The sequence below is a fragment of the Rousettus aegyptiacus genome, unplaced genomic scaffold (assembly GCF_014176215.1).
Source record: "Rousettus aegyptiacus isolate mRouAeg1 unplaced genomic scaffold, mRouAeg1.p scaffold_m13_p_10, whole genome shotgun sequence".
Taxonomy (NCBI): Eukaryota; Metazoa; Chordata; class Mammalia; order Chiroptera; family Pteropodidae; genus Rousettus; species Rousettus aegyptiacus.
The window spans coordinates 72,588,383-72,615,141 of record NW_023416285.1 but is presented as its reverse complement, the minus strand read 5'-3'; the positions used below and the strand labels follow the sequence as shown (position 1 = coordinate 72,615,141).

General features: G+C 39.4%; 1 protein-coding gene across 24 annotated transcripts in view; it reads right to left on the bottom strand.

Moving 5' to 3' along the window:
- Positions 1–26,759, bottom strand: part of APBB2 (amyloid beta precursor protein binding family B member 2) — a 328,869-nt gene that overhangs the window by 187,904 nt on the left and 114,206 nt on the right. For 23 of the 24 annotated variants that reach the window (XM_036228008.1, XM_036227996.1, XM_036227999.1 and 20 more), the window contains one exon: positions 14,345–14,458. The exons of the other annotated variant lie outside the window; for it this stretch is intronic. Coding sequence is in view for 15 of the 23 variants with exons in the window: in XM_036227993.1 (XP_036083886.1) it covers positions 14,345–14,390 (46 nt within the window). In the remaining 8 variants the exon portion in view is untranslated. The remainder of the gene's footprint in view (positions 1–14,344; positions 14,459–26,759) is intronic. 24 annotated transcript variants of the gene reach the window in all.

Genomic DNA, 26,759 nt, shown 5'->3' with positions numbered 1-26,759 from the left:
AGGCCCCAAGGCTTGCCCAGGGGCAGGTCCCCGCTCCTACCTTCCGCCTGCTAGCCACCTGAGGCCCATGGACCAATCCATGGGTGCCAGCAGTACACTCGTAGTGCCACAGCCACACCACTGCACCAATGAAAGAGCCCCACGCTGTGCTTTTGCCTTTTTTGAATCTTCCCCCTCCTGGATGCGACCCTTAAAACCCTGCCCTGACCTCACCCGGGTGCGACTTCTCTGGCCCCTTTCCTCGGGACCAGAGAACCTTGCCTGGGACCGCTTGCCTTTCAATAAAGGACGCCTGTTAGTCATGAGTCAGACTCTGTTGAGCGGCCAAACCTTACATATGAGACTGCCTACCCCAGGAAGCAGAAAGAAGGATAGAGTGGGTGAAACAGAAACTCCAAAGGCCCTATTTGCAGTTTATCAATCCCTCATCTACTGGAACTAGAAGGAGAGTGTCATAAACAAGCAGTTAAGAAATGGCTTCTCTTCAGCCACGTCACAGAACAACACAGAACTTTCCTTTTGATTGGCCTCCTAATTATATCTGGATCTCTCCTACTTTCCTGCACGCTTGAAATCCTTTCTCCTTTGGACTTTTCCTGATGCTTCTAACATCACTTTCCCAGTCCCTCTCCATGAAAACCAAATCTACTATATGTCTCAACAATTACAGCTAAATCCCATTTTAACACATTATGTATATGAATGATTCCTGATTTTACCATATAGTGGCTTAGGAGACACTTGGCACTTTTCTTAATGATAATAATTTCTAATACTTATATCACATTGACTATGTACCAGGCTCTGTATCAAAACTATACACATATTAACCATTTCAATCCTTATAACCACCCTATGAGGAGGGAACTATCATTAGCCCATTTTATAGATAACAGGCAATGAGATATGAAATAATTGTCCAAGGTCACACATCTAGCAGGTAGTGAAATTATTTTGTTTTCAACCTCTCTGAACTTCAGTTCTCTCATCTCAAAAATAAATATTTACTTTATATGGTTACTGAGCAGAAATGGGATATACATAAAGCAGCTTAAACTTATATCACCCCATCTCTCTCTAGTATTTCTGGGATCATTCTAAGGTATATCCAGAAAATTTTAATTAGATGAGAACAGGGAGATAAGAGACAGGCTCAGTATTCTTTCAGACATGTTGTCTCACTTGTGCATCACAACATCCCTCTGCAGTAAGTACTACCATTCCCATTTTATAGATGAGAGAGATTAGAGAACTTGTGCATGGACATTCTGCTAGGGACTGAATCAGAATTTGAACCCACAGATGCATACTGTCTTTCCAACGTTTTTTAGGGAGCTTGAGGACAGAGAGAGCCAAGTCTTCTAGTTCCCTGTATCTTCTCTATATAGCCATACCCAGAACTGTGCAGAGCTATGTAAATTCCACATGTGGCCAATGCTTACATGACTTGCAGATGTTACTTTTCCCTGAGAAAGCAAGATGGAAAATCAGAATCAAAGATAAAGACAGGTGCAGTCACATTTACTGATCCTGCACAATGAACAACTCCTCTGATTAAAAAAAAAAGAGAAGGCACAGAGGACGAAGTAATGATGAAAGGAAGCAGGGAAGAACAGAAGTAGGGAAGGAAGGAGAGAGGGAGGGAGGAGAGAAAGAAAAGGAGCGGAGAAAAAGTGTCCCAGACTGCAGAAATGGTAATGAAATATAAACCCCAAATTTTAATCTCAACATTTCTCATCCATCTCAGAATTTTCTTTTTCCACAGGGTATCAGCTACCATCTTAGAATAACCTGCTGTCCCTTCTGGGCCCTTCGACTGTGGCCTGCAGCTAGAAGTTTCAGGAAGGACACTGCCCACCAGGATGACCCTTCTCAGAAAAGCAGCAGGAGGGAAGAAATCTGCACTCAGCCCCAACCTGCAGGCTGAGGCAGCCACCAGGAAGAGGGCGTTCCTCTCAACACAGGATGCCCATTCACAAAGAAACATCAACCGTCTCCTCCCTCTCTAGCCACATTGGCTCTCCTTGTCAAAATGTAAGGACAGGAAAGCGGAAGGCAAGAATCATTGCCAGGAAAGCTGAAACAAAGGTGGCCACCCAAATGCAGAACCACACCTATCACCTCTCTGGTTTTCACACCCAATATTCTTAAACTGAGAAAAGGACTAGTGCCTTAAAGGTCACAAACTGTCTTAAAAAACTGTTTGGATCTATCATGGACCAAAAGCCACACCACCATGAGCTTGGGAGGGGCCATAATCTGCTTTATAGGACCCACATGGGTCTTTTCTCTAGTTTTCCCAGGTTAAGAAACACAGTGATCACAGTGAGAAAAGAGAGCTCTGTAAAAATAAATTATCACCCTCCCACACAATCTCCTTTTCAATTTCCCTAATCTGGTCAGGCAGACATCTATCTACGTGATGTCCCAACCATCTCTGACTCTGTCCCTCTGCAGCCCTCAGGTCCAGCTGGGGAGACCTGACACTGGTGATCCATGCTCAGAAGGTACTGGCATCTGTATTCTCTTCCCTTCATTTCCAAAGATATCACCTAGGCCAAGCTTTTATTAACTCTTCTGGAAGTCTGCAATCCACCTGACACCTCGTCTGCCCTCACCCGAGTTGGGTACGCTCCTACAGATTCATCTTCCTAAGAGAACTCGCCACCTTCACCACCGCCATACCCATGCTGCAGACCACTAAAGGAGGGACTCCTGGACCAGACCACCTGGGTTCGAATTCTGTCTCCATCACCTTTTATTAGTTTCTCTTTGGGTAGATCACCTAACCTCTCTGTTTCTCAGTTTCCTCGACTGTACAATAGAGATAATGAGAGTGCCTATGTCAAAGGTTTGTTATGGGTGAGGGCATGTGAAGCACTCAGAATGATGGCAGTACAGAGTCAGTGCTTTGTAAGTGTTTGCTATCATCATCATCATTGCCATTATTATTTTAAGAGCTCATGACTGGCTACCAAATAAAATCTTACTCCTTTGATAGGCTCTCAAGACCCTCCACATACTGGCCCAAATTGGCCTGAACTTGCCCCTAATCTCTATGGACATAAGCCCTTCCTCTATCTCCTGATCCTAAAGGGGCATGAACCCACTGAAAATGTGAGCCTTGCATGCGTCTACCATTTACTCTGCCTGGAATGTCCTGCCTTTTATGGGTGTCTGTCAACCAGCTCTCAAAAACACTGATTCCACCAAAGGCACTGCCATCAAGAATTCTGACAGACAGCACTGAAGACGTAAATGCATCTAGCAAGTTTTGTGGTCCTGTCCCTACCTGCCCAAGAGAGACTTTCTGGTCCACCTCAAAGAAATAACCTTTCTCCTCTCTGGGCTTCAGTTCCTGTCTGTAAAACAGGGCATCGGAACAGATGGCATATATGGCATACTTCTGACGGTCCTTGAGGCTACACAAAATGTTTCCTCATTCTTTTGGAACAATCTTTCATTATAGAAGAAGAGAGTGCATAAGGTAACCATATATATTTTTATTTGTTAAATAAATGATAAATTGTTTGAGGTTTCAAGTTCTGAGGTTATGGAAAAAGTAGAATTTTCCTAGACGATGTCTAAAATCCATTTCTCTTCACAATTTGCTGACCTTATGACTTATAGTTCCTATTCTCCTAACGGCTTAGAAGATAATTTTCATTTTATACCTTATGTTATCTCCATGATACATACCACAGAGCCATTTCTACCTTCCATGTGGAAAACAATATCTAAGCCAGTAAAAAAGAAAATCCAAATTAATTCCCTTTACCCCTCTTTTCAGCAATCAAAAATTCCAGGATAAACAGTTTTCCATAAAAGTATAGAACCATCCCCCAAAATTTCTTGAAATCACCAGGGTGAAACTTAGCCATAAAAAGTTTGAAAAGTAGCAGAAAATTTAATAATACCATTACCCTGAAATCCAATAAAGCCTGTTGGAGCTTCACATTTTTAAGAAATCAAACCATTTGCACTATGAACCCTAGTACTGCTATAGGTTCCTATAAAGCCATAAATATACACAGTGTAGTTCACCAGAACACTGACTATCATAAAAAAGGCCATAAGGAAGATACTGGCCATGAAGAATGGCTCTGTGGTACAGTAGGTTCACATGGACAAGTTCATTTATTTTGAAAATTACATTTCTAAGTCCACAACTCATCACTTTCAGTGTGAACAACTTTTAATATGTTAGAACTTCCTTTTCAGATAGTTTTCACACAGGCTAAAGGTCATACTGAACATCAAGAAACATTTATGATATGAGGCTATCGCAGCATACAGAAAAAAACTTATACTATCCGTATCTTCATATTTGCTTCACTTAGCACTGCGTTCAGCTTTAAGTCAGGAAAACTAAGAGTGGATTCAACAAGTAGGAAGTAGTTGGAAGGTCCAGGGTGCTGGTGTTGGTTCACTTGGAACAATGTCAGAGCAGGTTTCTCCAAGACGCTCTTGGCTTTTCCTTCATGCTTATCACCTCATGGTGACAAGAGGGCTGCTGTGAATTCAGACATCTTATTAGTATTCAAGGCAGAAAGCAGGGGGAAATAATGAAGGGCACTGGCAGCCTCATTTGTCAGGTTTCATCCGGACAATAAATGCTTTCCCGGAAATCCCGCTCTCATTCTGGTGGACTTATTCTTGAGTCTCACTGGCCAGAACAAGATCAAAGGACACACTAGCTACAAGGAATGTGAGGAGGTCAGGAGTCAGGACTGGAAATGCTGGCTTAGACCATCACAATCTCCTCTCTAAGGCTGATCACCATGCCACCTTGAATATAATCTAGGTCTGTTACCAAAAATGGAGCAGGCTATGGGGACTGAGTGGGCAACTCACTGTGCTTCCATTCTGAGTCTCCATCCTGGGAATAAGAAAGTTATCCAATAAATAGAGAAGATAATTATAGTATTTTCAAAGTGTTTTCTTTTCCTCATATCTAAAGTAATATGTTAGAAATTCTAATGCCTATATAAACAAACAAACGTTGTTTAATCTTTAGGTTCATATGCTCTGATTGAGATATATATATCTAAACAGTTATAAATGGGCAAATAGCTAAAAGGTAGGTGTGAAGTCTTGGTGTTGTGAATTCTGATCACAACCTGAACAGTAAGAAGCCCTACCGAAAATGAGGTTTACCTTTCCCCTGGCAGAAAGGCCATGAGAGCTGCGATGCAACTTCTAAGGTGCCAGATGGGGGAGAAGCATCCTAAATGTAATCTCCTCACACTGCTTCCCCTCTGCTCTGATCCACCTCCCTATCCCTGCCTGATCAAACAGGTACATGTATTTAGCACCCTGGATCTCCCATGGAATCTTGTCACCCATCTACTTAATGTTCGGTGGCTTCCCACTGCTCTTAGGAAACAACCTAAACTTCTTATCAAGGCCCTCAAGTCTGATCTAACCCAGCCTCCTTCTCAATCTCATCTCCCGCCAAGCCCGACCTGTCCACTAGGCTGGGGCCGCCTTGGCTTCCTTCCTATTCCTTGATTTGCCTCTATTCCAATGAACTGGAATGATCTTCCCTCAGTTCTTCACCTGGCTGGGCTTTTCCCATGCTTCCGATAGCAGATCATACATTACTTCTTCAAGGAGATCTTCCCTATGTCACCCTAAGTCATGTGGGCCCTGCCCAGAAACTGTCCATAATGCTACTGTTTCCTCCACAGCATGTACCACAATCCAAAATTATCTTCTCTAGTGGGTAGTTTCCCTATTGTCCATCTCCATCAGTAGAATAAATACAAATTCCACGAGAGTAGAGACCATTCCTACCTTATTCACTGCTCTACCCTTAGTGCACAGCACACAGTAAGGCCTCTAGACTGTCAGTTTTACATTCTTCCTTCCTGGACAGGCTTGTTGAAGTTGACCTCTAACTCCCCTCTATATCACTAACCCCTCAGTGTGGCCACCAAATGGACACTGCATCCCTAGGACCTACCTCCTTAGAATGTTCTCTCTCCCCAACAATTTCTATTGCTTGGAATTCCTTCCTATTCCTCTCACATCTACCAAAACAAGCAGCACAGTGCTTAAGACAGCCTAGTTTCACATTCCAACTACACCACTTACTATGTAGCCTTAAATAAGTTACTTATCTCCTCTATGCTTCAGTATAGTCATCTGTAATTGAGTGATCATAGTAGCACCTATGTCACAGAGAGTTGTTGGGCGGATTAAAAGAATACACATAAAAGTATGTAAAACAATGTCTGGCTATGTAAGTGTTAGTCATTAATAAAAATATAAATAGTTTATTATTATAAATGTGCTCTTTGTTCTCACTAGGATATGCACTCCCTTGGACTCTTATTGTGTCACTTTAATTAGGTCCTTCATTTCATGTGTCCCACAACCACCACCCACAGCCCCTGCAATCCCACAGCTGATCTTCCAATGACATCATCTGAATCACACCTATTCACAGATCTTTGTGTCCTACTGGAGGAAGATGCTCTCTAAATTTGACGTGTCTCCTTGAACTTCACTGAGTACACATATATTTACTGGCCTTCCTCTCCTCTACATTGCTATACCATATAACTTGATTCTCAGTGATACTGTTTCTACTTTTGGTCAAGTCTACAGATGAAAACATCAACTCTTTGAGGACAATTGTGTAACTCTCTTCAATCTTCCAGAGAAGCCAGAAGAGCATTATGAATACAGGACACAGTATCAATCGATCTACTGATTGGCTCCAATCACCCCTTCAGCTTTATCTCCACTCTGCCCCTCAACCAGATAAAGGAGAAACTCTTTTAAGCCTTACTTTACCGGACCCTTCCCTGTGAGAAATGGCGATTTCAAAAATGAAAAGTTTCTATCTCCTGATGTTCAAAACAGGAAATTGTCTTTACCCCTAACCAAGCCCCAGTCACAAGAACAAGATGGTGGCAGGTATGTATGATTTAGCCAAGTCATGTTGGATTTATTGGTATCAAGTTCCAAATAAGCAATATGTAACTTAAGCTCTTTGGGGGAATTTCTTGTATCCTAGGAGCAGGGAATCAACTTTTCTCGTAATTGGACACCCCTAAGAAAGAATTCAAAGGAGAAAACAAATGTCTTCCCGTGGTTTAAGTATCTTCCATAAAACTGAAAGAGAAAGAATCACTAAAAAGTTGAAATATACCTTTAATAAAAAATTCTCTATAGAATATTCAAAAGTACATGATTACTATTTTCATTTATATATTCTATCTACCCATCCATTTAAACACATATACACAAATTCATTCCCTCAATATCTCTCTCTCTCTCTCTCTCTCTCTCTCTCTCTCTCTCTCTCTCTCTCTCATAAAAGGAAGGTTTAGAAGGTTCAGAGGCTAACAAACTGACCTATCTTGTGACTCTGAAATATGCCAAGTCATACCTTTCAGAATTTAATGCGTGTCATCATGCAAGGATTTTTGTGACCTTCATTCAAGTCATCAGAATTCCCTTCCCCAAAGAACAATTTCAGGTTTGCATAAATGAGCAGAGTCCAGTAAATCGAAGGGGTGGGGCGGAGGGGGAGGCGCGGAGAACTACTCTATTAGCCTTGTTTTCAAAATTGCCGTGTAAAGTGCACATTTCTCTCCTTTCTAGAGGCTGCTCTCAGAAGATAGGTCTTAGGCTCCCAGAGTTTGGTTGTGGCATTTCCTTCCAGCTACACCTATAGCAGGAGCTCCCTTGGCCACCCACAGTGACAACATATTCTTCTCATCTCTCTCTGAGTGAAAGCCTGTCCTCATAGGCAGACGGGACCATTTCTAATCTACTCCCACCATCTAAATCTTCTCCATATGGAGTGGGGTGAAGAAGCTGCAGAGAACTCCCTACAGCTGTTATTCCAAAAATGCCAGGCATGAGGTCCGTAGATACCACATTCTACAAATGGGTTTCCTTGGAACGTACAAGAAAGCTAGTCTGTAGAAAGAGGAAAAGGAAATTGTACTTGGTTCCTTTGGAGGACTATTCTGCCATGTTTCCTAGGCTTATTCTGCAACATAGGCAGATATCAACCAGGCTTCATTCCAGGGCATTGATTCCTATTACTAAAGAAAATGGAAGGCTTCTTAGTTCTGCTCTTTTTGTTACTGCAGGGGAAAGTGGTAGATCTAGAGCATCCATGTGAAGAAAAGATGTTTTTATTACAACAAAATAAACTTTCAAATCTCCAATTCGGAAGAAGCAATTACAGAGCAGGGTTTTAAAAAAAGGGGTAAAAATTTACAAAGAAAGGATTTTAATTTGGATTGTAGAACTTTAATTTCTCTCTTTGGAGAAAGGTAAATATAGAAAAGTAACCTTTCTTTATTACTATTAATATCAAGATATAACCTTTTTCTTTATTAGACATGAAAATAACCTCTATATTTATGAGTAAAATATTGGCAGTAGATTGGCCTCAGATAAACAATTTCACAAGATGCCCACTTTTAAACCCAGAGTTCTATGCCCAAGGACTCTGTTTCCTATTTTAATTAAACTTCCCAAGCTACTGCCATGTGAAACCCCTGTCAACTTGTCTCCTTAAAGAATCAGACTTTTAGCTTAAAAACCAATATGAACTACATACAAGTCACATCATCATCAACACAAGTCAAACTGACTTTTTTTACATTTGCATCACACGTATTTAATGTGGCTATTTTTTGGTCACTGAACAGATAGACACAAATTAAGCCTCAATATTAAGAAAAAGCAAGGAAATGCAAACTATAACAATTATAGCATATTTCACCTATCATATTGGAAAGTGTTTTTCTCTCTCTCTCTCAATTTCCAGAGCAGGAAGAAGTGGGCAGTCCTCACACAAGGAAGACAAAACAAAAATAGATAAAACTTCTCCAGAGGGTGGTCTGGACATGTGCAGCAATGTCTTTAAAATGTGCAAATAACCCTTTAACTTAGCAATTTCACTCCTAGACATTTTTTAAGAAGAAAAAAGAGTTATGAGCCATGGTTAATCTAGAAAGACAGCAAAAGACCAAAAATAACTGTTCAGCAGTGGGTGATTGTTAATTATGATTGAAATACAATAAAATAAAAGATCATTAAAAATCACATGAGAATATTTAATATCAGAAATTTCCATGATTAATTAAGTGACACGTAGCATATCATAAAATAAGATGTACAGTATGATCACAATAATGCTTAACACAAAGGTACAAATGTGAGCACACACACATGGAGACTATAAAGAATGCAAAATGTTAGGATATTTTTCTCCTTGTGCTTTTTGGTATTGATACATTTTCTAAAATAAATGGATATTCCACCCACCCCCATTCCCTGGACAGAATAAAAATTTAATCAATGTTATTTTAAAAATCTTGTTGTCTTTAACATATCCCAACTCCTATATCCACTCTTCATCAAATCTTAGTACGAAAACTGTGAGATTCCTCGGGGGCCCCTTTGCTGCGATCACCTGCATCTGCAGGACTTCCTCCCACACCAGGAAAACCAATTAAAACCAGAGCAGAAAGCCCCTCTCTTGGGATATCACATCATATTCTGCCTGTTCTGGGCAGTGAAACCCACTGGCTGTTAATGATCTTGAGCACTGCTCTCAGGCTCCTGGTCTTAACTCAAACCCCAAACATCTCCTCGAACCCTGACTGAGTTCTGAACGCCCCCACCATACACCCTGACTCTGCCCAAGCATGCCCTCCAGTCCTGCATGATCTCCAGTCCTGCATGATCTCTTCAAACTGAGAGTTGAGACCTATTAATAGATGGTACAAATCCATTTAATGGGTCCTGACCAGTATTTTTTAACCACGATAAAAGTGCCTTCTCATATTAAGGTGACTCAGCCTCTGCATTCACCTGCTCTCACTGCCTCCCTCTGGAACATCCATAAATAAGTCCACCACAGGCTGCAGCTACTTTTGAGTTGCTATGAAAGTAAATGGACTGGTCTAGAAAGATATTTATGACACTTGCTTGAGTAAACGCACTGAGCAATGTTATCCCATTTCTGTGAATAAAGAGAGAATAAATAAATATATTACGAAAAGATATTTGAAGTATAGAAAAGTATTCAATGAAATGTCAAAAGTGGTTACCTCTTGGTATGTAGGGTTGTGAGACCTTGTTTTCTGTTTGATTTCAAAATTTTCTTATATCAAACATGTATTACTTGTATGAAGTTTAAAATGTTGTTCCTATTACTGCATTATTATTACTCTTTCTCTATGAAAGTGCTCTCCTAGGGCCTTCACATCACTTGTGGTTACTGGACTTAAGAAGTGGATAAAAGAGAAGATATGAAACAGGTATCAGCATCCTTTGATGATGAACCCTTTAAGACCCATGTTACCAAAGCCATGGTGGAGAAAACAAGTGAGTAAATATCAGCTAAGTACGTGATCGGCCCAGTGATCAGTCACTAGAAAGCCTGGTGGGAGGAAAGAACACAGACACGAGGACAGATAGACCTGGGCTCGAGCTGCAACTCTGCTCTGACAAGTTTTGTTGTTGTGTCAAGCCTCAGTTTTCTCATCTGTGAAATGGGGATAATAAGACAAACCTTTCAAAGTATCCAGTTAGAAGTGAAAAACTTATAGTAAATTGAGGACACAGTGCGTGACATGGAGTAGGAACACAAATAAAAACAATGTCTTCATCAGTGAGTGAAAGGAAGTCAATGAGGGAGGACAAAAGAAATAATCACACATGCCTGTTACTGTTCAAACTTTTTAAAAGGCAATTTCTTAAGTACAGAAAGGGAGGAAACACCCACCCTCTGAGTGAGAGCGAAGAAAAGGCAGACGGAGAGCCAAGGGCGGGTACGCAGCATGTGGCACGGCACATGGGCTGCCCTAGAGGCCTCCGCAGGCTCTGCCAAGTGCTCTGAAAGATGCTTTACAGGAGTTTCCTGAGAACAGTTATCACCCACTACCCCTCAGAACCCAAGGTGATGCCACAAATATTTGAAAATCGACCATAGATACAGCACCATCCTCATACACAGATGAGAAGATGGAAATGAAAAGAGTTTAGTGTCGAAGTTCAGACAAAGTATACACACGTGTCAAAATATAAAGAGTGATTTGGGAGACAAGCTTCAGGAGGCAGACTTAAGAGTTCCAGGAGAATGTGTTGCAAGTTGGGAAACTAGGAGGCTTCCCGAGAAAGAGGGAAACTCTGCTGCACCCTGAAGCCAGAGTGGGGTTTTAGCAGGTTGTCAAAAGATGGATCTACATTCCAAAGAGGGACTATCATGAGCAATGGCACAGTGACCCAAGACAAACGGGGCGTTTTGGCAGAGCCCCAATTAGGCTCACATAAGCTATCTACTGAGGAGTAATACTATTAACCAATAACAGCAATTATTAACCATGAGTAAAGGGTAGTAAAGTAAGGAATAGTGAAAGAAAATGTGGAGGACTCGCATGTCAGGGTGAACTTCTGGACTAGTTGGATGCATTAACATTCTGGACAGAGAAGTGACATGATCAGAGCTATAATTCAGTGAGATTAATCTGGCTTTTATGAATGAGTGAGATTAATCTGGCTTTTATGAATGAGGGAGAGGGACTTCAGGCTAGAGGTCAGGAGACTTTTGCAATAGTCCAGATCTTGACAGCCCAGATTAGAGCATGGCTGCAATCAGGCAAAGGAACAGATAGGTGCAAGCAAAAATAAATAAGGATGCAATCATATTAGCAGTTCCCAGGATAATTTAACTCTAGTCTTAACACAAGCACAAATATCTGTATGAAGCATTGGAGGAATCGGTTCTAGCTCTTGATTTCTTATTCTGGTGCTTAATGGATGCCATTCCACATTCTGCCAAAGAACAGCTTCCTGACCTGAAAGAAGATAGTCTTGAAAGGCAGATCAACGATCCCAAAAAGAAGGAAGGAAAATCTAAACTCCAAGTTGCCATGTGAGCCTCAAAAAACAATTTAGAGCACAGCAGTATGTACTACCAACTCCTGACTGATGGTTCTGACCACACTTAATGACAAAATTATAAACTCCAGAGAATTTCTTCCCCTGGAAGTAGTTTCCCTTCTCCCGGGAACAGCGCGTCCCTGTTCAGACCCAGGCCTGGCCCAGAGGCACCAAGTCATCTTAGATTTCTTGTCTTAGGTGACAGGACACAGAACACACAGAAGAGCTAAGGTTAATGCTTCCTACCACTAAGAGTGGCGGCTAAAGAAAGTCAGCTAGAGGCTTTAACAAGCAAATCTTATTTAATAATCCAGAGAAGGGAAGTACAAAGGGGAGGGGAGAATGGAGAACAAACCACATGAAATAAATGACAGTTTTAACGCAATAAACGAAGGAATCAACGATACTGGAAAAAAGAGAGAGAGAGAGAGAGAGAGAGAGAGAGAGAGAGAGAGAGAGAGAGAGAGAGAGAGAGAGAGAGAGAGAGAGAGAGATGGAAAGAACAAAAAGGTGAGAACCATATTCTAATTCCAGGAAAGGACATTTTAAGTAATACATTACATAGACACGCTACAGGCCAAGGGAACATCATGTGTTCCTCATGGAAATGGCAGCCACTCACCCTCCTTCCCACCAGAATAAAAGCACAAGTGACATGCTCATAAGAGGCCCGAGGGAGCGGTCACTGCCATCTCCATTCTGGGGATGGCTACCAAGTTTCTGGCACGCAGGAAGGGTAAGATAAGAAGACAGTTTTCTCCTAGAGAGTTCTTGGTGAGAAATAAGTCAAGTGAAAAAGAAGAGCTACCTTTTAACTACTTGACAACACAAGATTTTGCAGCTCAGAGCCTTCTGGAAAACTCTGGAGAGGAGAGACATAATGAATCATTCACTAAGATGGTAAAAAATGAGCAGGTCCACATTTGCGAATTTTCCCAGTAAATTTACATGTTCCACTCCAAGAGCACAAACTAGAATTTTAACCATTTGAAAAAACTTCCTCAAAATATATTAGATTGAACCACATGAAATACACTCTTTGGTAGGTCAAAACTGATCAAATAATAACAATATCATATGGCTCAACTATAGTACATGTCTTCCAACTTTCTTCTACAGCAGGAGAGGCAAAAAAAATTTTTTAATAGGCCAGATATTTTAAGCTCTGAGGGACAAGAGAAAAAAATAGAGATTATGTAGGTATTTATATAACCATTTAAAATGTAACCATATTAAACTATAAAAGTCATTGTTAGCGCCTCCAAAAACAGTCCTGGGCTAGATTTGGTCCATGGGCCATAGTTTGCCAACCTCTGTTCTACAGCATACAGGTAAACTTTTTCTGATGTTCACTATGAAAACTGCTAATTTTGGAGTAACATAATAATGTCCTTGGAGGATACTAAAGTATATGTGTGAAAGCTGTCTTTCCCAGCCCTGCTGGCTCTAGCCCTACTGGTTGAGCTGAACCCACACTCTGTTGTCAGTTCTCCCTTCCACTGCTGCCCCCAACAATCAGGCCTATGGTAGAAGCAATTGTCTGGGTGTGAGCTTGAGGGTAGTTCTAACTTTCCTAAAGAAAAAACTGAACTGTACAAGGAAAAGAGGACTGATAGGGGAATACAAACAAGCACAACTATGGACAGAATATGAAAGCAAAGGCACTCTGGAAAATTACCCCGAACTCCTGATTTGAAGCCAAAATTCCATAGGTCCAACGGGAAGCAACAAAAGTAAATAAATATGTAAACAACTGGCCCAAGCCTGAAAGACTAAAGGGAAGAAATATAAGTTTGGGACAAACTCTCCTTTATAGAAATAAGTGAAATCATTAAATGAGCAATAATCATTTTTTCTACGTTAATTAGGGGTAGTGATGAACAGGAAAAGGCTGCAATTGTAGCCATTCCCCAAAGATGATTATTGGAAAAACTTAAGGGTTTTAAGACACTGACTCTCATCACTGAGAGTTAAATAAGAGTGAGGGACTCTCTCCCTAACATGTAGTCAACAATGACATACCCATAGGACCTCACTTCTGGGTCCACGAACATTTTTTTATTTCAAAAGAATTAAAACAATCACTGGTAAATGTTTTTAATTTATGGCATTGCTATTCTTTCAAATGTTATATATTGTGATGGAAATGTAAAGTTTAAAAAATCTATGCACGACTAGAGGTGCTGAAACAGATAAGAGAGACTGGTGATATGTACCCCAGTCTCATTGGGCCACTAGATTATAAAAATACTAATTTCAATAACATTTCTCATCATTTGATGGTAAAAACTTAATCTAGAGTGATTTTCTCCAGCATTTCTAAACACTGTTAGTTAAATCTTATAAATCTTCACCAGCTTAATATCCTGCCGCAGTCTACAATGAAAATTAAAGGACAAAAGAGAGAGATCAATTCCATACGTACATGAGCCGCCTGGACGACTGTGAGCCTCTGGGTGCCGTCTGCCCATAGCGACTAGTCAGCACATTGGCAGGGGCCTCGCAGTTCCAAGTACTCAGGAAAGATTGAGATGGTTCGCTGTAGTGGGAGGGACAAAAAAAGCAGAAACAAAATATAGATTTAGAATAATGACTGCTTTTTTTTCCATTAAAATGCTGATCATGACCACAAATTTCCAGATAACTACATTTATGAATTATTCATACTCACATCCAAGATAAAGTCTCCCTGTCACTGCAGGCAGGCACCAAGCTTGCTGATATTAGCATGTGGCTCCTATTATAAGTGTGACAGAAGTGCAGGTCACTGAAAGTCTGCCCATCAGGGCTGGTCTCACTGGCCGTCTTTAGAAGACCAGGCAAGCCATCCATATTTCCCTGATGCTTTTCTTCTCACTCTTCCTTAATGTCAAGGGAGAGTATGAGCCTGGATCTTTGTTGTGAACATTTGAACTAATATCCTATAAAAACTCTAAAAGTTTGAATGGGAAAAAGTTGTCTGTTTTGGTTAGATAAGATGTCAAAGTGATTTTTCAAAAAACTTTTTGTGAAATAAAATGTATATATAGAAAAGTATAAAAAAGAAAAAGTACACGTGACACAAGTGAACAGCTCAATGCATTTTGCTAAACTGAACACACCAGAGAAAAACCCAGAATATTATCAATACCCTAGAAGCTTCCTAAAGGTAACTACTGTGCATAGACTACTTTTGTTCATTGTTATAAACATCAAATTTACTGCCATTATTAATTTTTCATTTAAAAACCATACGTTGAACACCTGCTATATTCTAAGCACTGTGCTAGACACTGGGGGTACAGAGATGAATAAGACACAGTCTCTGTCTTTAAGGAAAGTGAAGTCTAGTGGAGCCAAAAGATACACCCAACAGACCTGGTAGGACAGTCAGATGAGTCAATGATTCAGATTCATGTCAAGCAGGAGCACCTAGCCCAGAAATAAAGAAGCCAGGGAAGGCTTCCAAGTAAAAGGAATGCCTGGCATGTCCTCGGGCTGGGTCAGACTTAGCCAAGCTGCGAATGGAACACAAGTCAATGGAAAAGGTAGAGGTAATAAAATGCATGGTGTAATTCAGTGTTATGGATCCTGAAAGGTGAGGCCAGGAAAGAAGCCTGGAGCCAGATCATAACCTTGTACACATATCCAAAAACTTTGATTTTATCCTGGTTGCAGACAGCCACTGAGGGGTCGGATCTGGGTTTCGGAGGCATTACTCTCTCTAGACAGATTCAAAGGGGGCAGAGTGGATGCAGGGAGAGCAGTTGGGTTGTTGGTTAGAGAGGATGTGTAGGGATTAGGTCAGTGGAAGTAGGTGGAGATGGGAAAAGTAGAGATAAATTAGTACTAGAGAAATATCCAGACACTAAAAGCAGAACATCTTGGTAATTGACTACATGTGGGTAGACAGGAATGACAATTGAGGTAGAGAATACAGAAGAATGAACAAATTCAATAAAGAAGACAAGGGTTACATCTGGGGTGTTAGAAATTGAGGTATGGAAGATTCATGTAGGAATATCCAGATATTCTTGAGTGTGAAGCTTGGGGAAAAAAACCTGAGCAAGATGTAAAGGCATATAAGTGATCACTACACAGAGGGTGGCAGAAATTATGTTAGTAGGTAATATTACTGAAGGAACTTAGATAGAATGAGAAGATTAGAAGATTAGTGCTAAAAGCAAAACCATAGAGAAAATGAATAATGACAGAATGGGCAGAAGAAAGATCTTTTGAAAAAGACTGAAGAAGAAAGGCAGAGAGGTACCATGGGATACAATGAGATGAATAAAGATGTGAAATGAAAGATACGCCTCTGGATTTGACACTTAAGCACACCACCTTGATTGAGGCAGTTTCAGTGAAGTTGTGGAGGCGGATATAACACAGCCAGCAGAAAAATAGAGGAAAGAGAATGGACAGTTGTTGGAAGGGGTAAGTGCTAATGGAAGACCATACTGATAAGCTTAAAAAATTAGCAGAGTGAGAAAGGTTAAAGGTACTAGAGGGAGACAGTAAGGATGGAATAAGATCCCAAAGGAGTTGGGAAAAAGAGTCAGGATACAGGTGAAGGGGCTGACCTTGAAGAGGTAGGAGAATCTATAGCCCTCTGATATTAAAAGGCTATCAAAATTAGAAGAATAAAAACAAATCTGGTCATACTGAGTTTGTAGGTAACAGCACTGGGATGTTGGAGGCAATAGATAAAATGACATCAGTACTGTATATAAATCGACAAGGCTCTCTGCTGAGAATGAGTTGCCACATAAACAGATTGAGGACATAGATCTTGAAAATATTGGTTTCTGGCATGTTACCCTGCAAAATTAAAGTAGCCTAACTCTGTTCTGAGGTAAATAAACATATATGCCAGTAAACATCAAGGTGGAAAAGGGTGTTTGTGGAGTAAGCACCATAGAACTTAATAGGATAAAAATATGTATAAGCAAAAGATATAGAACTCTCTTCTAAAATGATCTTAGGTTTTGGGTGGAAATCTCTCCAAAGGTTCACATATGGTTTAATTAAGTGAAACGACTACCTAACATTTTATAAGGTTTCTTAACATGCTTCAGTTCAAAGATCTCTCATAGCATGACTAACCTAATGAAAATGAAGAGTCAGACATTTGAAAGTAAAGGCAAGAAGGGGAGAGTGGAGTTGGCAGCAGCATCTGCCCCTGCAATTTCTCAGCATAATGCCTCTTAAGACAGCACAAATGTCATCTCGCTTCAGTCTCCTGCCCACTCTTCAACCTCAAGTTTTGGCAAATGCAGAAGTGGGTGGAGTGACTTAGTTCTTGGAAAATACTCCAATAATGCCCAAAGTAGCGAGGATTGTTGAAAAATCTAATGCAATGAAAATGCCTTGAAAACTAGATTTTATGTTCTCCAGGCAGTCTTTGCGACATCAAAAGCTCTGAGGCTGCTCCACAGCACATCTGTTTTGTTAATATGAACATCTCCAAGCTATCTTTGGAAGATGATAGAATTCCAGAATTCCAGATAAAAATCTTATCATCATTGAAGTTAGCCAGGACGAGATAGTTTCACAGCCTTTGGATGCCTACTGACTGGGCCATTCACCTTGTACCCATGGGGCATGGAATATATAGCAAGCAGTCAATAAATACAGAACAAATCAATAAACCAATGCATAAGTGAAGAGTTTGCACAATCAAGGAGGCCAATTAAAGAGCAAGAACAGAAATAGTCTTTCTATTCCTTCCTTTCCCACCCTAATCGACTCAAAGCCAAGCTGCAAACTGCATTCAACTGCATTTCCTTTCCTCTTCACAGAAGAAAATCTTTATGAACTCATAAATAAATATTGTGTGTTAAGAGGATTAAGAAATAATGAATTACAAAAAAACAAGATGCCTCTTAATGAGAAATAGGTAGGTGTGAACATTTTGAGCATACAAAGAAATAGAAATTGCCCACTCTACATCTGCCTGCCTTCTTTGTTATCCTTCTGTGTGAAGGACAGGACGCCATTACTCTAACAGCATGACGCCACTCCTCCCAGATGCTCACTCATACAGCAACCTGCTCAGGTTCAATCCACTGGGACAATAGATGGCAATAAGATAATCAAGTCTCGCTTCCTTGAAAATTCTGAAAATTCACTCAGTTACAGGTTTATGGTTTTGTCCTAATCTATATTTCTATTATTCATCTTTTCATTTCTTTTATAACACATAACCTGTGAGGGATCACTGATCATATTGAACACATTTTACACATCACACAGTGGTATTGTCTACAAATAACTTTAACGATAAAGTTTCCAAAAGTGAGGAATAGTGGTTTTGTTTATTTGTTTTTAATATATACTGTGTGATAGTTTTCTGAACTGTTAAAAAATAACTTGGTCCAATCTGTTTCTGCCCATCTGATCATCAAGATCTCAAGAAGGAAACAATTCTTTGAAGTTCCCATCCTTTTTGCTGTTCTTGGTAAGAAAGCTAAGAGACCAAGATGAATAATACACTATTCACTTGAATCCAAGCCATCAAGGAGAGAAAAGGAACATTTATGCTAATCCACAAAGTGCTTAGTTTGCAACTTTTTAATTACTATAGTTATGGTACTACCCATACTATATTCACTAGCACAAATGCTCTATAAGGACACTAATCCTCGGCAGACACATTAATGCCTCCCTCTTCTTCTACAAATTCCCATTATGCTGATGTGGCACAAAAATGCTAAGAATGCTCTCAAAGTAAATATTTCATGTCAACAACACTTATTCTACCATCTCCCTTTCCAACTATTTTATGATATCATAATGTCTCTAGGTAAGTATTAGTTGCTATTGACTTCAAAGACACATTTGTAAACAAAATGGTTTTTTTTTAACAAGGCTTCATTTAATGCAACATGGTTTTGATATGAAAGCTGTGTGAGCTACTGATAAAGTTGGTTATGTTATTCAAAAATAATATACTCTATTTCTATAATATTAAACTAAAATTCTCTGAATCATTCTGCAGTTATTATGCTGTATAATCTTCCTTTTTAAAAGCCTCAAGGAGTAAGATGTTGAGAATGATGAAGATTTTCATAATAGTTGAAAGATTACCCATCTAAGTAATAAAGTAGGTTTATTTTCAACGATACTGAATTGATTTTTTTTTCTAAAAGGTAACGGCTTCACTGAGAATACAGAATATGATTAATCTTTGGTGACACAGGACCATCAATATGACTATCAATGATCTTGCTCTGTCAGAACATGAGAATACTAACTCTGAGGAAAAGGAGCTGGCCCAGTGGATACTAGGCAGAAACTGAGTTTCAATCCCCATGAGGAGAGCTGGGTGGGGAGTTCTTACCAAAGCAACAGGACACTCTTGAGAGTCAAAAGGCAGAGATTGCTGAAACTCAAACGCCAAGGAAAGCACAGATATAAATACACTTTGGAGAGCCAAAGGTGAAATCAAGTTACAGATACAAGTCCAGAGCCAAGTTGAGTCAGGATCTGAGTAGATAAATCAATGGAATAGAGGAACAAGGCATAAGCCTGGCTTTATGCGTGCACTCCTAGTAATCAGACTAAGCATCCTTATAGAGACAAGACAAACTTCCAAGGCGCAGAGGGCTGTATGCTCCTCTAGTCAAAGGCCGCTGACTACTTTGCTTTGGGAGATATTTTGTCTGCCTTTAATAGTTTGGTTATCTCTTCTCCCTCAAAAGTCAAGTCTTATTTCTGTCAAGAGTACCAATCCTTCCTTTCTTCAAGTCAGCTATGATTTTGGAAACCAAACGAAGTAAAAAAATATGAGAACAAAACTTAAAATACCAAGCTTCAGATAAGGTCTGAAGGGTACACTACACAGACTCTGAATTCACACTTGGGCAGTTGAAATGTCTTTTTTGTTTATTCCTTGGTTCTTAGATAATTCAAATACCAATCCTTAAGTAGGATTCATTTGAAGTCATTTAGTACAAATAGAACCATGCCTAAAACATGACATGGAGGTGTTATTTATAAGTGATCACTGTTATTTAACAAGAACTTTTTAAAGAGAAATTCAATAAGTTGAATATCTAGAAACACAACGGATCAATTGCTTTAATGTGAAGTATGCGGAAATGTGGGAATAAAAATGCTGGTGAAGGGAGGGCTTTGTCACTGGATAGAAAATGTTTGTAGGTAAGACAATTAGCCTTCAACGCCTCATCTGTAAAATGAGTTAACTATATCTACCTTGCAAAGGTATGGATGAGAACAAAATGGAAGGCTCAGACAATATCAACAAATGAAAATTAAACCTTAACTAATTGGGAACACAGTACATAACCCCCATGACACACATCTTTATTCCGAGCTGAGAGAGTCATCTGCCTACAGGTTTCTATCCAACTCTCACCACCTCACATGATAATATTTTTTTCCCAAATTACTTTCAACGGAACTTTCCTTTTGGATAATAAAATGTTTTAAGATTAACTGCAAGTACAAGTACTCATTTTAAACTTAAGTACAAGTACTCATGTATTTTCAGATAAAAAAATTAGAATGCAAAACTCCCCCATTGTGGCAATCTCATTTTGTTTCTTAACTTTTTCTTATGTAAGCTATTTATTTTATTTTATCTTTTTTCCCATTTTTCTCTATTGGATCTTTGTGGATCTCTTTTCTCACTTTAAGCAAAACCCTTGCAGTAATAGTAAGCAATATCTTATGTTATTCAGCAGTTTACAAGTCACTTTCATATACATTACCTTATTTCTCTTAAATTACTTCTGTTTTCTTAATTTTGTTTTCCCTTGCCCCACTTTCCAAAACACAGGCAGAACTTTCTAAAATCAGCAAAGAAGCAATTTTTCTCCTTCCAACTGCCAAGACATTAATGCACAATACTTTGCAGAGCTGTGTAATGCAAGTTAGACTATATACAGCATATCTAAATCCTGACACATCCAATTCTTCTTGCAAATAATTTTTTCTCCCTTTGTGATTATCTCTTGAAGTGAAAATACAGTGAGAAATGTGTGTTAAATATGTTAAAATAAGACAGGTGAATCCCTTTAAGAATAAAAAATAAAAAATAAAAGGAAGGAAGGTCAAAAGACTTGAAAAAAAAGATAAAGAATAAGTTGTTGCTGTTGTTATAAATTTCAGTAAAATTTCCATTATCTATCTTACCAGAGCTATTTTTCTCCAAGCTGTGCATTAATTTGTGAAAACCACAAGGGATGCGCCCATCTCATTAAAAAAGATGATCTTTTGAGTTATGATAATGAGAAAGAGCATCTATTTTTGGTTTTAAGGACAGAAGTTCTTCCTCTTCGTTGCTCAGAAACGGTGACACTTCTAGTAAGCTTCAGCACAAAACAGATCCCTAGAACTCTTTACCTATCATGATGAAAATAGGAACCTCAAAACAGAAATGTTTCCTCTCAGAATCTCTACATGCTCTCAATCTCAATTCATCAACAAAGAACATGAAGTGTCAGAAACAGAAACTATCTGAAGGTAAACATTATTTTTTTAAAAATTCTGTATGCCTGGATTCCTGTCCCAAAGATTGCTCTTTTGTTTGGGGATCTTGCTAATCTCTGCTGCCAGTATTATGATAACTCTTTGGGGACTTTCCTTTCCCATTTTCTACTCTATCCCTATGCTGGAAACATGTTCTTAAGTCCCGATAGCAGATAAAAGTTGAGTTTATAACTTTGAACAAAACTGCATGAGTCCCATAAAATTGGCTACTAGATATGGAAATTGGATCAGATTAGCATATAATTCATTCAAGCCCTGCTGGACACAAAATCTTTAAAATTCGAATTGCCTTCCCTTTGCTTTAAAATGGTTGAATAAGGCCCATAGTAATTTATAGTTATCCATGATATTCCTTAAAATAGTAAACATTATTTAAAAAATCAGTTGTTACTATTAAAATTAGAGTACTAGTAAAATTTAAAGAAAAAGTTGAAAGAGAGATCACATTTGGTCCTAATTCTGCTGTGGTGTTTACATGTTTAATAATGTAAGCCTTTAGCGCATTCTGTATTTTGCAAGAGATACTCCTGAGTGATTTTATCCTAGAAATTGAAAAGAATGCTTTGGTCCAAGATTCTTACATAGAATCTTGAGATGTCTCACAGAAACTCAGTATCCCACAGAATACAACTGGGACCACTGTATAGAATGGTTCTTAGAAACTCATGTTGTTCCAGATTGGACACAAACCAAGTCAAACTAGTAGGAAATCTAAGAAATACTGACCGAACTGGGTAATTATGGCCATAGAAAACTCCAGGCAGTGAAAATCATTTCTTTATACTGTTGAAAACTCTATGTCATTCTTGTGAATGGGTTTGAGTTCTGCTTGAAATTTATACCTTAGACATAACTGACCCTTCTTATTATATACTCGAATTAAGAAAAGAAGACACCAAAGGTTCCAGTCAGGATGGTGGAGAATGAAAATGCTATACTCACTTCCTTCCAGGTCAACTTTAAAATTACAACTAACTTATAGAACAATCAACCTGGAAAACCATCTGAAGACTAGCTAAACAGAAATCCTATAAGGATATAAAGAAACCATGTCGAGACTATGGTGAGGGGGTGGGCAGAGATGCAAAACAGTCTGGCCCGATGCCCACATTCAGTGATTGAGCATCAGAGGGATATCGCAGCTGCAGAGGTAACCCCTCTAAGGAGCAAGAGGTCTCGGCCCAAAACCGGACTCCCTAGGCAAGAGGACCAGGACAGAAAGAGGAATCCTCACAATAGCTAGCTGTGAAAAGCAGTGGGGATTCCACCCAACCAGGTGAGACAAAGGCTGCTGGAAACCCAGGCATCCTTTTAAAGGGCCTGTACACAGACTCTCTTGCTCCCAGGTACTCAACCTGGGCTCCAGCAGAGGAATTGCAGTTGGGGAGGCACCAAAGACATTCAGGAAGAGAATAAGTTGTGTGGCTTTCAGGGCAAGGGCTAGAGGAACAGCCAGCACTATCGCTGTAATGAGCCCTCTTCCCACACAGCCAGAGGGCAGCCTTCATCTTTCCTGTGTTGAGTCCTCCCCCCACATGGCAAACTCTGAACCTCCAATGGTCCAATGAACTCCATTTGCCCAACCCTAGTGACTCTCTGGGACCCTTCTATACTCAACTGTCACACCACTGGAGGCTGTTTTGGTAGTGGGCAGCCAGCGTTGGCCTTTCTTAGACAACTTTCAGGGGTCTGTCTGCAGGCCTCAAGCAGGCAGCTACTGGCCTCAAAGTATTCTTGTCCCCAAGCTCAGCACTGATGCCAAATCTAAATCTGCGTTAACCTGATAAACACCACCCACCACACCCTCATAACTCACTGAGACCCTGCCTCACCCAACTCCTATACCTCCTGAAGCTCTTTCACAGGCTGAGTGTTACAGGCTGCTGGCAGGTGGTAGCAGGCCACGGGGTATAATGGGCCTTACCCTGAGTTACCCCAGGACTGGTACTGGTAGCAGCCAGCTTTAGTTCGTAGCCTGGCCTCTCCCACACACCTCTAGGTCCAGCATAGGCAGGAACCACAGCAGATCGCTTTGTAGCTTCTATCAGGTAGCCCTGGGCTGGTCACGGGCAGTGGCTGAACCTAGGACTACAAAACAGCCCCTCTCAAGAGGCACCAGAACCAACATATACAGTAATCAACTTCAGACCACACAGAGCACCATCTGATTAGCCCCACAAGCGGCACAACCAAAGGGTAGTCTCAGCAGGCACAAGAGCCCGCTGAAGCAAATCCTACTCTGTGGAGTCTGTCCCCATACAGCAGTTTGTATACTGTGGTTGTGGCCAGTCTTCAGTCAGTGCAGGTTGTGGGTCAATCCCACCCACTGACATGTCAACATCAATCAAGGATCAACTGCAACAGGAGGGCATATACCACCCATACTACTGAAGCACCTGGCTGAGATGATGATTGAGAATGCACCACTGGTCCCCACAGGACACATACTACATAATGCTTCCCTGCCAAAACTGGAAGACATAGCAGATCTACCTAACACATTAAACACACACACACACACACACACACAGAGAGAGAGAGAGAGAGAGAGAGAGAGAGAGAGAGAGAGAGAGAGAGAGAGAGGGGCAGCCAAAATGAGGAGGCAAAGAAACATGTCCTAAATGGAAGAACAGGAGAATACTACAAGGAAAAAAAAAAAATGAAACAAAATAGAGCCACAAAAGATACCTCATACAGAGTTCAAAACAATGGGTTTAAGGATTTTCAAGAAACTTATAAGTTTCTTGAAACGAAGAGACAGTAAGCATGAAAAAGGACATAGAAACCATAAAAAAGAACCAGTCAGAAATAAAGAACACAATAACTGAAATAAAGAATACAAGAGAAAGAATCAACAGATTAGATGAAGCAGAGAACTGAATCAATGATTTGGAAGGCAAGGTAGCAGAAAACACAACTGAAACAGCAAAAAAGGGAAAAGAGGAAAGAATATTTTTAAATAAGGATAGTTTAAGAAACCTGTGGGACGACATCAAGCATGCCAACATCCGTAGCATAGGGGTATCAGAAGGAGGAGAGAGCAAAAGAGTGAGAACGTATTTGAAGAAATAATGGTGAAAAACTTTCCTAACCTACTGAAGGAAGTAAACATACAAGCCCAGGAGGCACAGAGACCCAAACAAGATGAACCCAAAGAGGCCCACACCAAGGCACATCATAATTAAAATGCCAAAGCTTCAAGACAATGAGAGAATCTTAAAAGCAGCAAGAGAAAGGCAGTTAGCTGCAAGGGAGCTCCCATAAGACTGTCAGCTGATTTTTCAACAAAAACTTTGCAGGCCCGCAGGGACTGCAAAGTGATGAAAAAGAAAGGACCTACAACCAAAATCACTCTACCCAGCAAGTGTATCATTTAGAATCAAAGGACAGAAAAACAGCTTCCCAGATTTAAAAAAAAAAAAAAAGCTAAAGGAGTTCATCACCACCAAACCAGTAATACAAGAAATGTTAATGGGACTTCTTTTAGAAAAAGAGGTAGAAAAAACATAAATATAAATAATAAAATGGCAATAGCTAATGTATCTACCAATAATCACTTTAAATGTAAATGGCTTTAATGCTCCAATCTAAAGACATAGGGTAGCTGAATAGATAAGAAAACAAGACCTATACAAATGGTGTCTACAAAAGATCCATTACGGATCGAGAAAAACAAACTAAAAGGAAAAGACATTAAAAATATTTTGTGCAAATGAGAACAAAGAAAAAGCTGGAGTAGCAATACTTATATCAGACAAATAAACTTTAAAAGGAACACTATCATAAGAGGGGGAAAAAAGATCACTTCATAATGATAAAGGGATCAATCCGAAAAGAAGATATAATCCTTTTAAACATTTTGTAAACATTTTTGCACCCAACATAAACATATAAACAAATACTGACAAAGGTAAATGGAGAGATCTAGTAATACAACCATGGTAGGGAAATTTAACACCTCACTGACACCAATGAGTAGATCTTCCAGACAGACAATTAACAAAAAAACAGTGGTCTTACAAGGTACAACAGATGAGATTTTAATTGACATTTTTAGAGCATTTTACTCTACAGCAGCAACATTTTCCAAGCTAGATCACATTTTTAGGGTACAAAACAAATCTTAATAAATTTAAGAAGATGGGAATCATATCAAGTGTCTTCTCTAACCACAATGGTATAAAACTAAAAATCAATTGCAAGAAAAAAACTGAAAAACATACTAACACATGAAGGCTAAAAAACACGCTACTGAACAATCAATAAGTTAACAACGAGATCAAGAAAGAAATCAAAATATGTCCTGAGACAAATGAAAATGAAAACATGATAACCTCAAATCTATGGGATATAGTAAAAGCAGTTATATGAGGAAACAAGAAAACCCCCAAACAATCTAACCTTACATTGAAAGGAAGTAGAAAAAGAACAGCAAACAAAGCCCAAAGTGAGTAGAAGGAAGGAAATAATAAAGATCAAAATGGAAGTAAACAAAACAATAATAATAATTTTTTTTTAAAAAGTACAAAAGATCAATGAAACTAAGAGCTGGTTCTTTAAAAAGATAAACAAAATGTATAAACCTTTAACCAGACTCACCAAGAAAAAAAAGAGACCTATATAAATAAAATTAGAAATAAAAGAGGAGAACCACTGACGACACAGTAATACAAAGGATTATAAAAAATACTGTGAGTAATTATATGCCAACGAATTGGACAATATGGAACAAATGGATATATTCGTAGAAACATACTATCTTCCAAGACAGAATAAAAAAAAAAAACAGACAGTCTGAACTGACTGATTACTAGAAATAAAATTGAATCAGTAATCAGTAATCAAAAAACTCTGAACAAACTTTTGAACCAGATGGCTTCACAGGTGAATTTTACTAAACATTCAAAAAAGAATCACACCTATCCTTCCCAAACTATTCCAAAATAAATGCAAGAGGAGAAAAGCCTCCCAAGCTCATTTTATGAGGCCACGATCACCCTGATTCCCAAACTAGACAAAGACATTACAAAAAAAATTATAGGCTGATATCCCTGATGAACACATGCCAAAATTCTCAACAATATATTAGCAAACCAAATTCAGCAATACATCAAAAAGATCATATACCATGATCAAGTGGAATTTATTCCTGCGATGCAAGTATGGTTCAATATCCACAAATCAATTAACTAGATATACCACATAAATAAAATGAAATCATATGACTATATCAATGGATGCAGAGAAAGCATTTGACAAAAGTCAGCATCCATTTATGATAAAAACTTTCAGCAAAGTGGGAATAAAAGGAACACACCTCAACATGATAATAGCCACATATGACA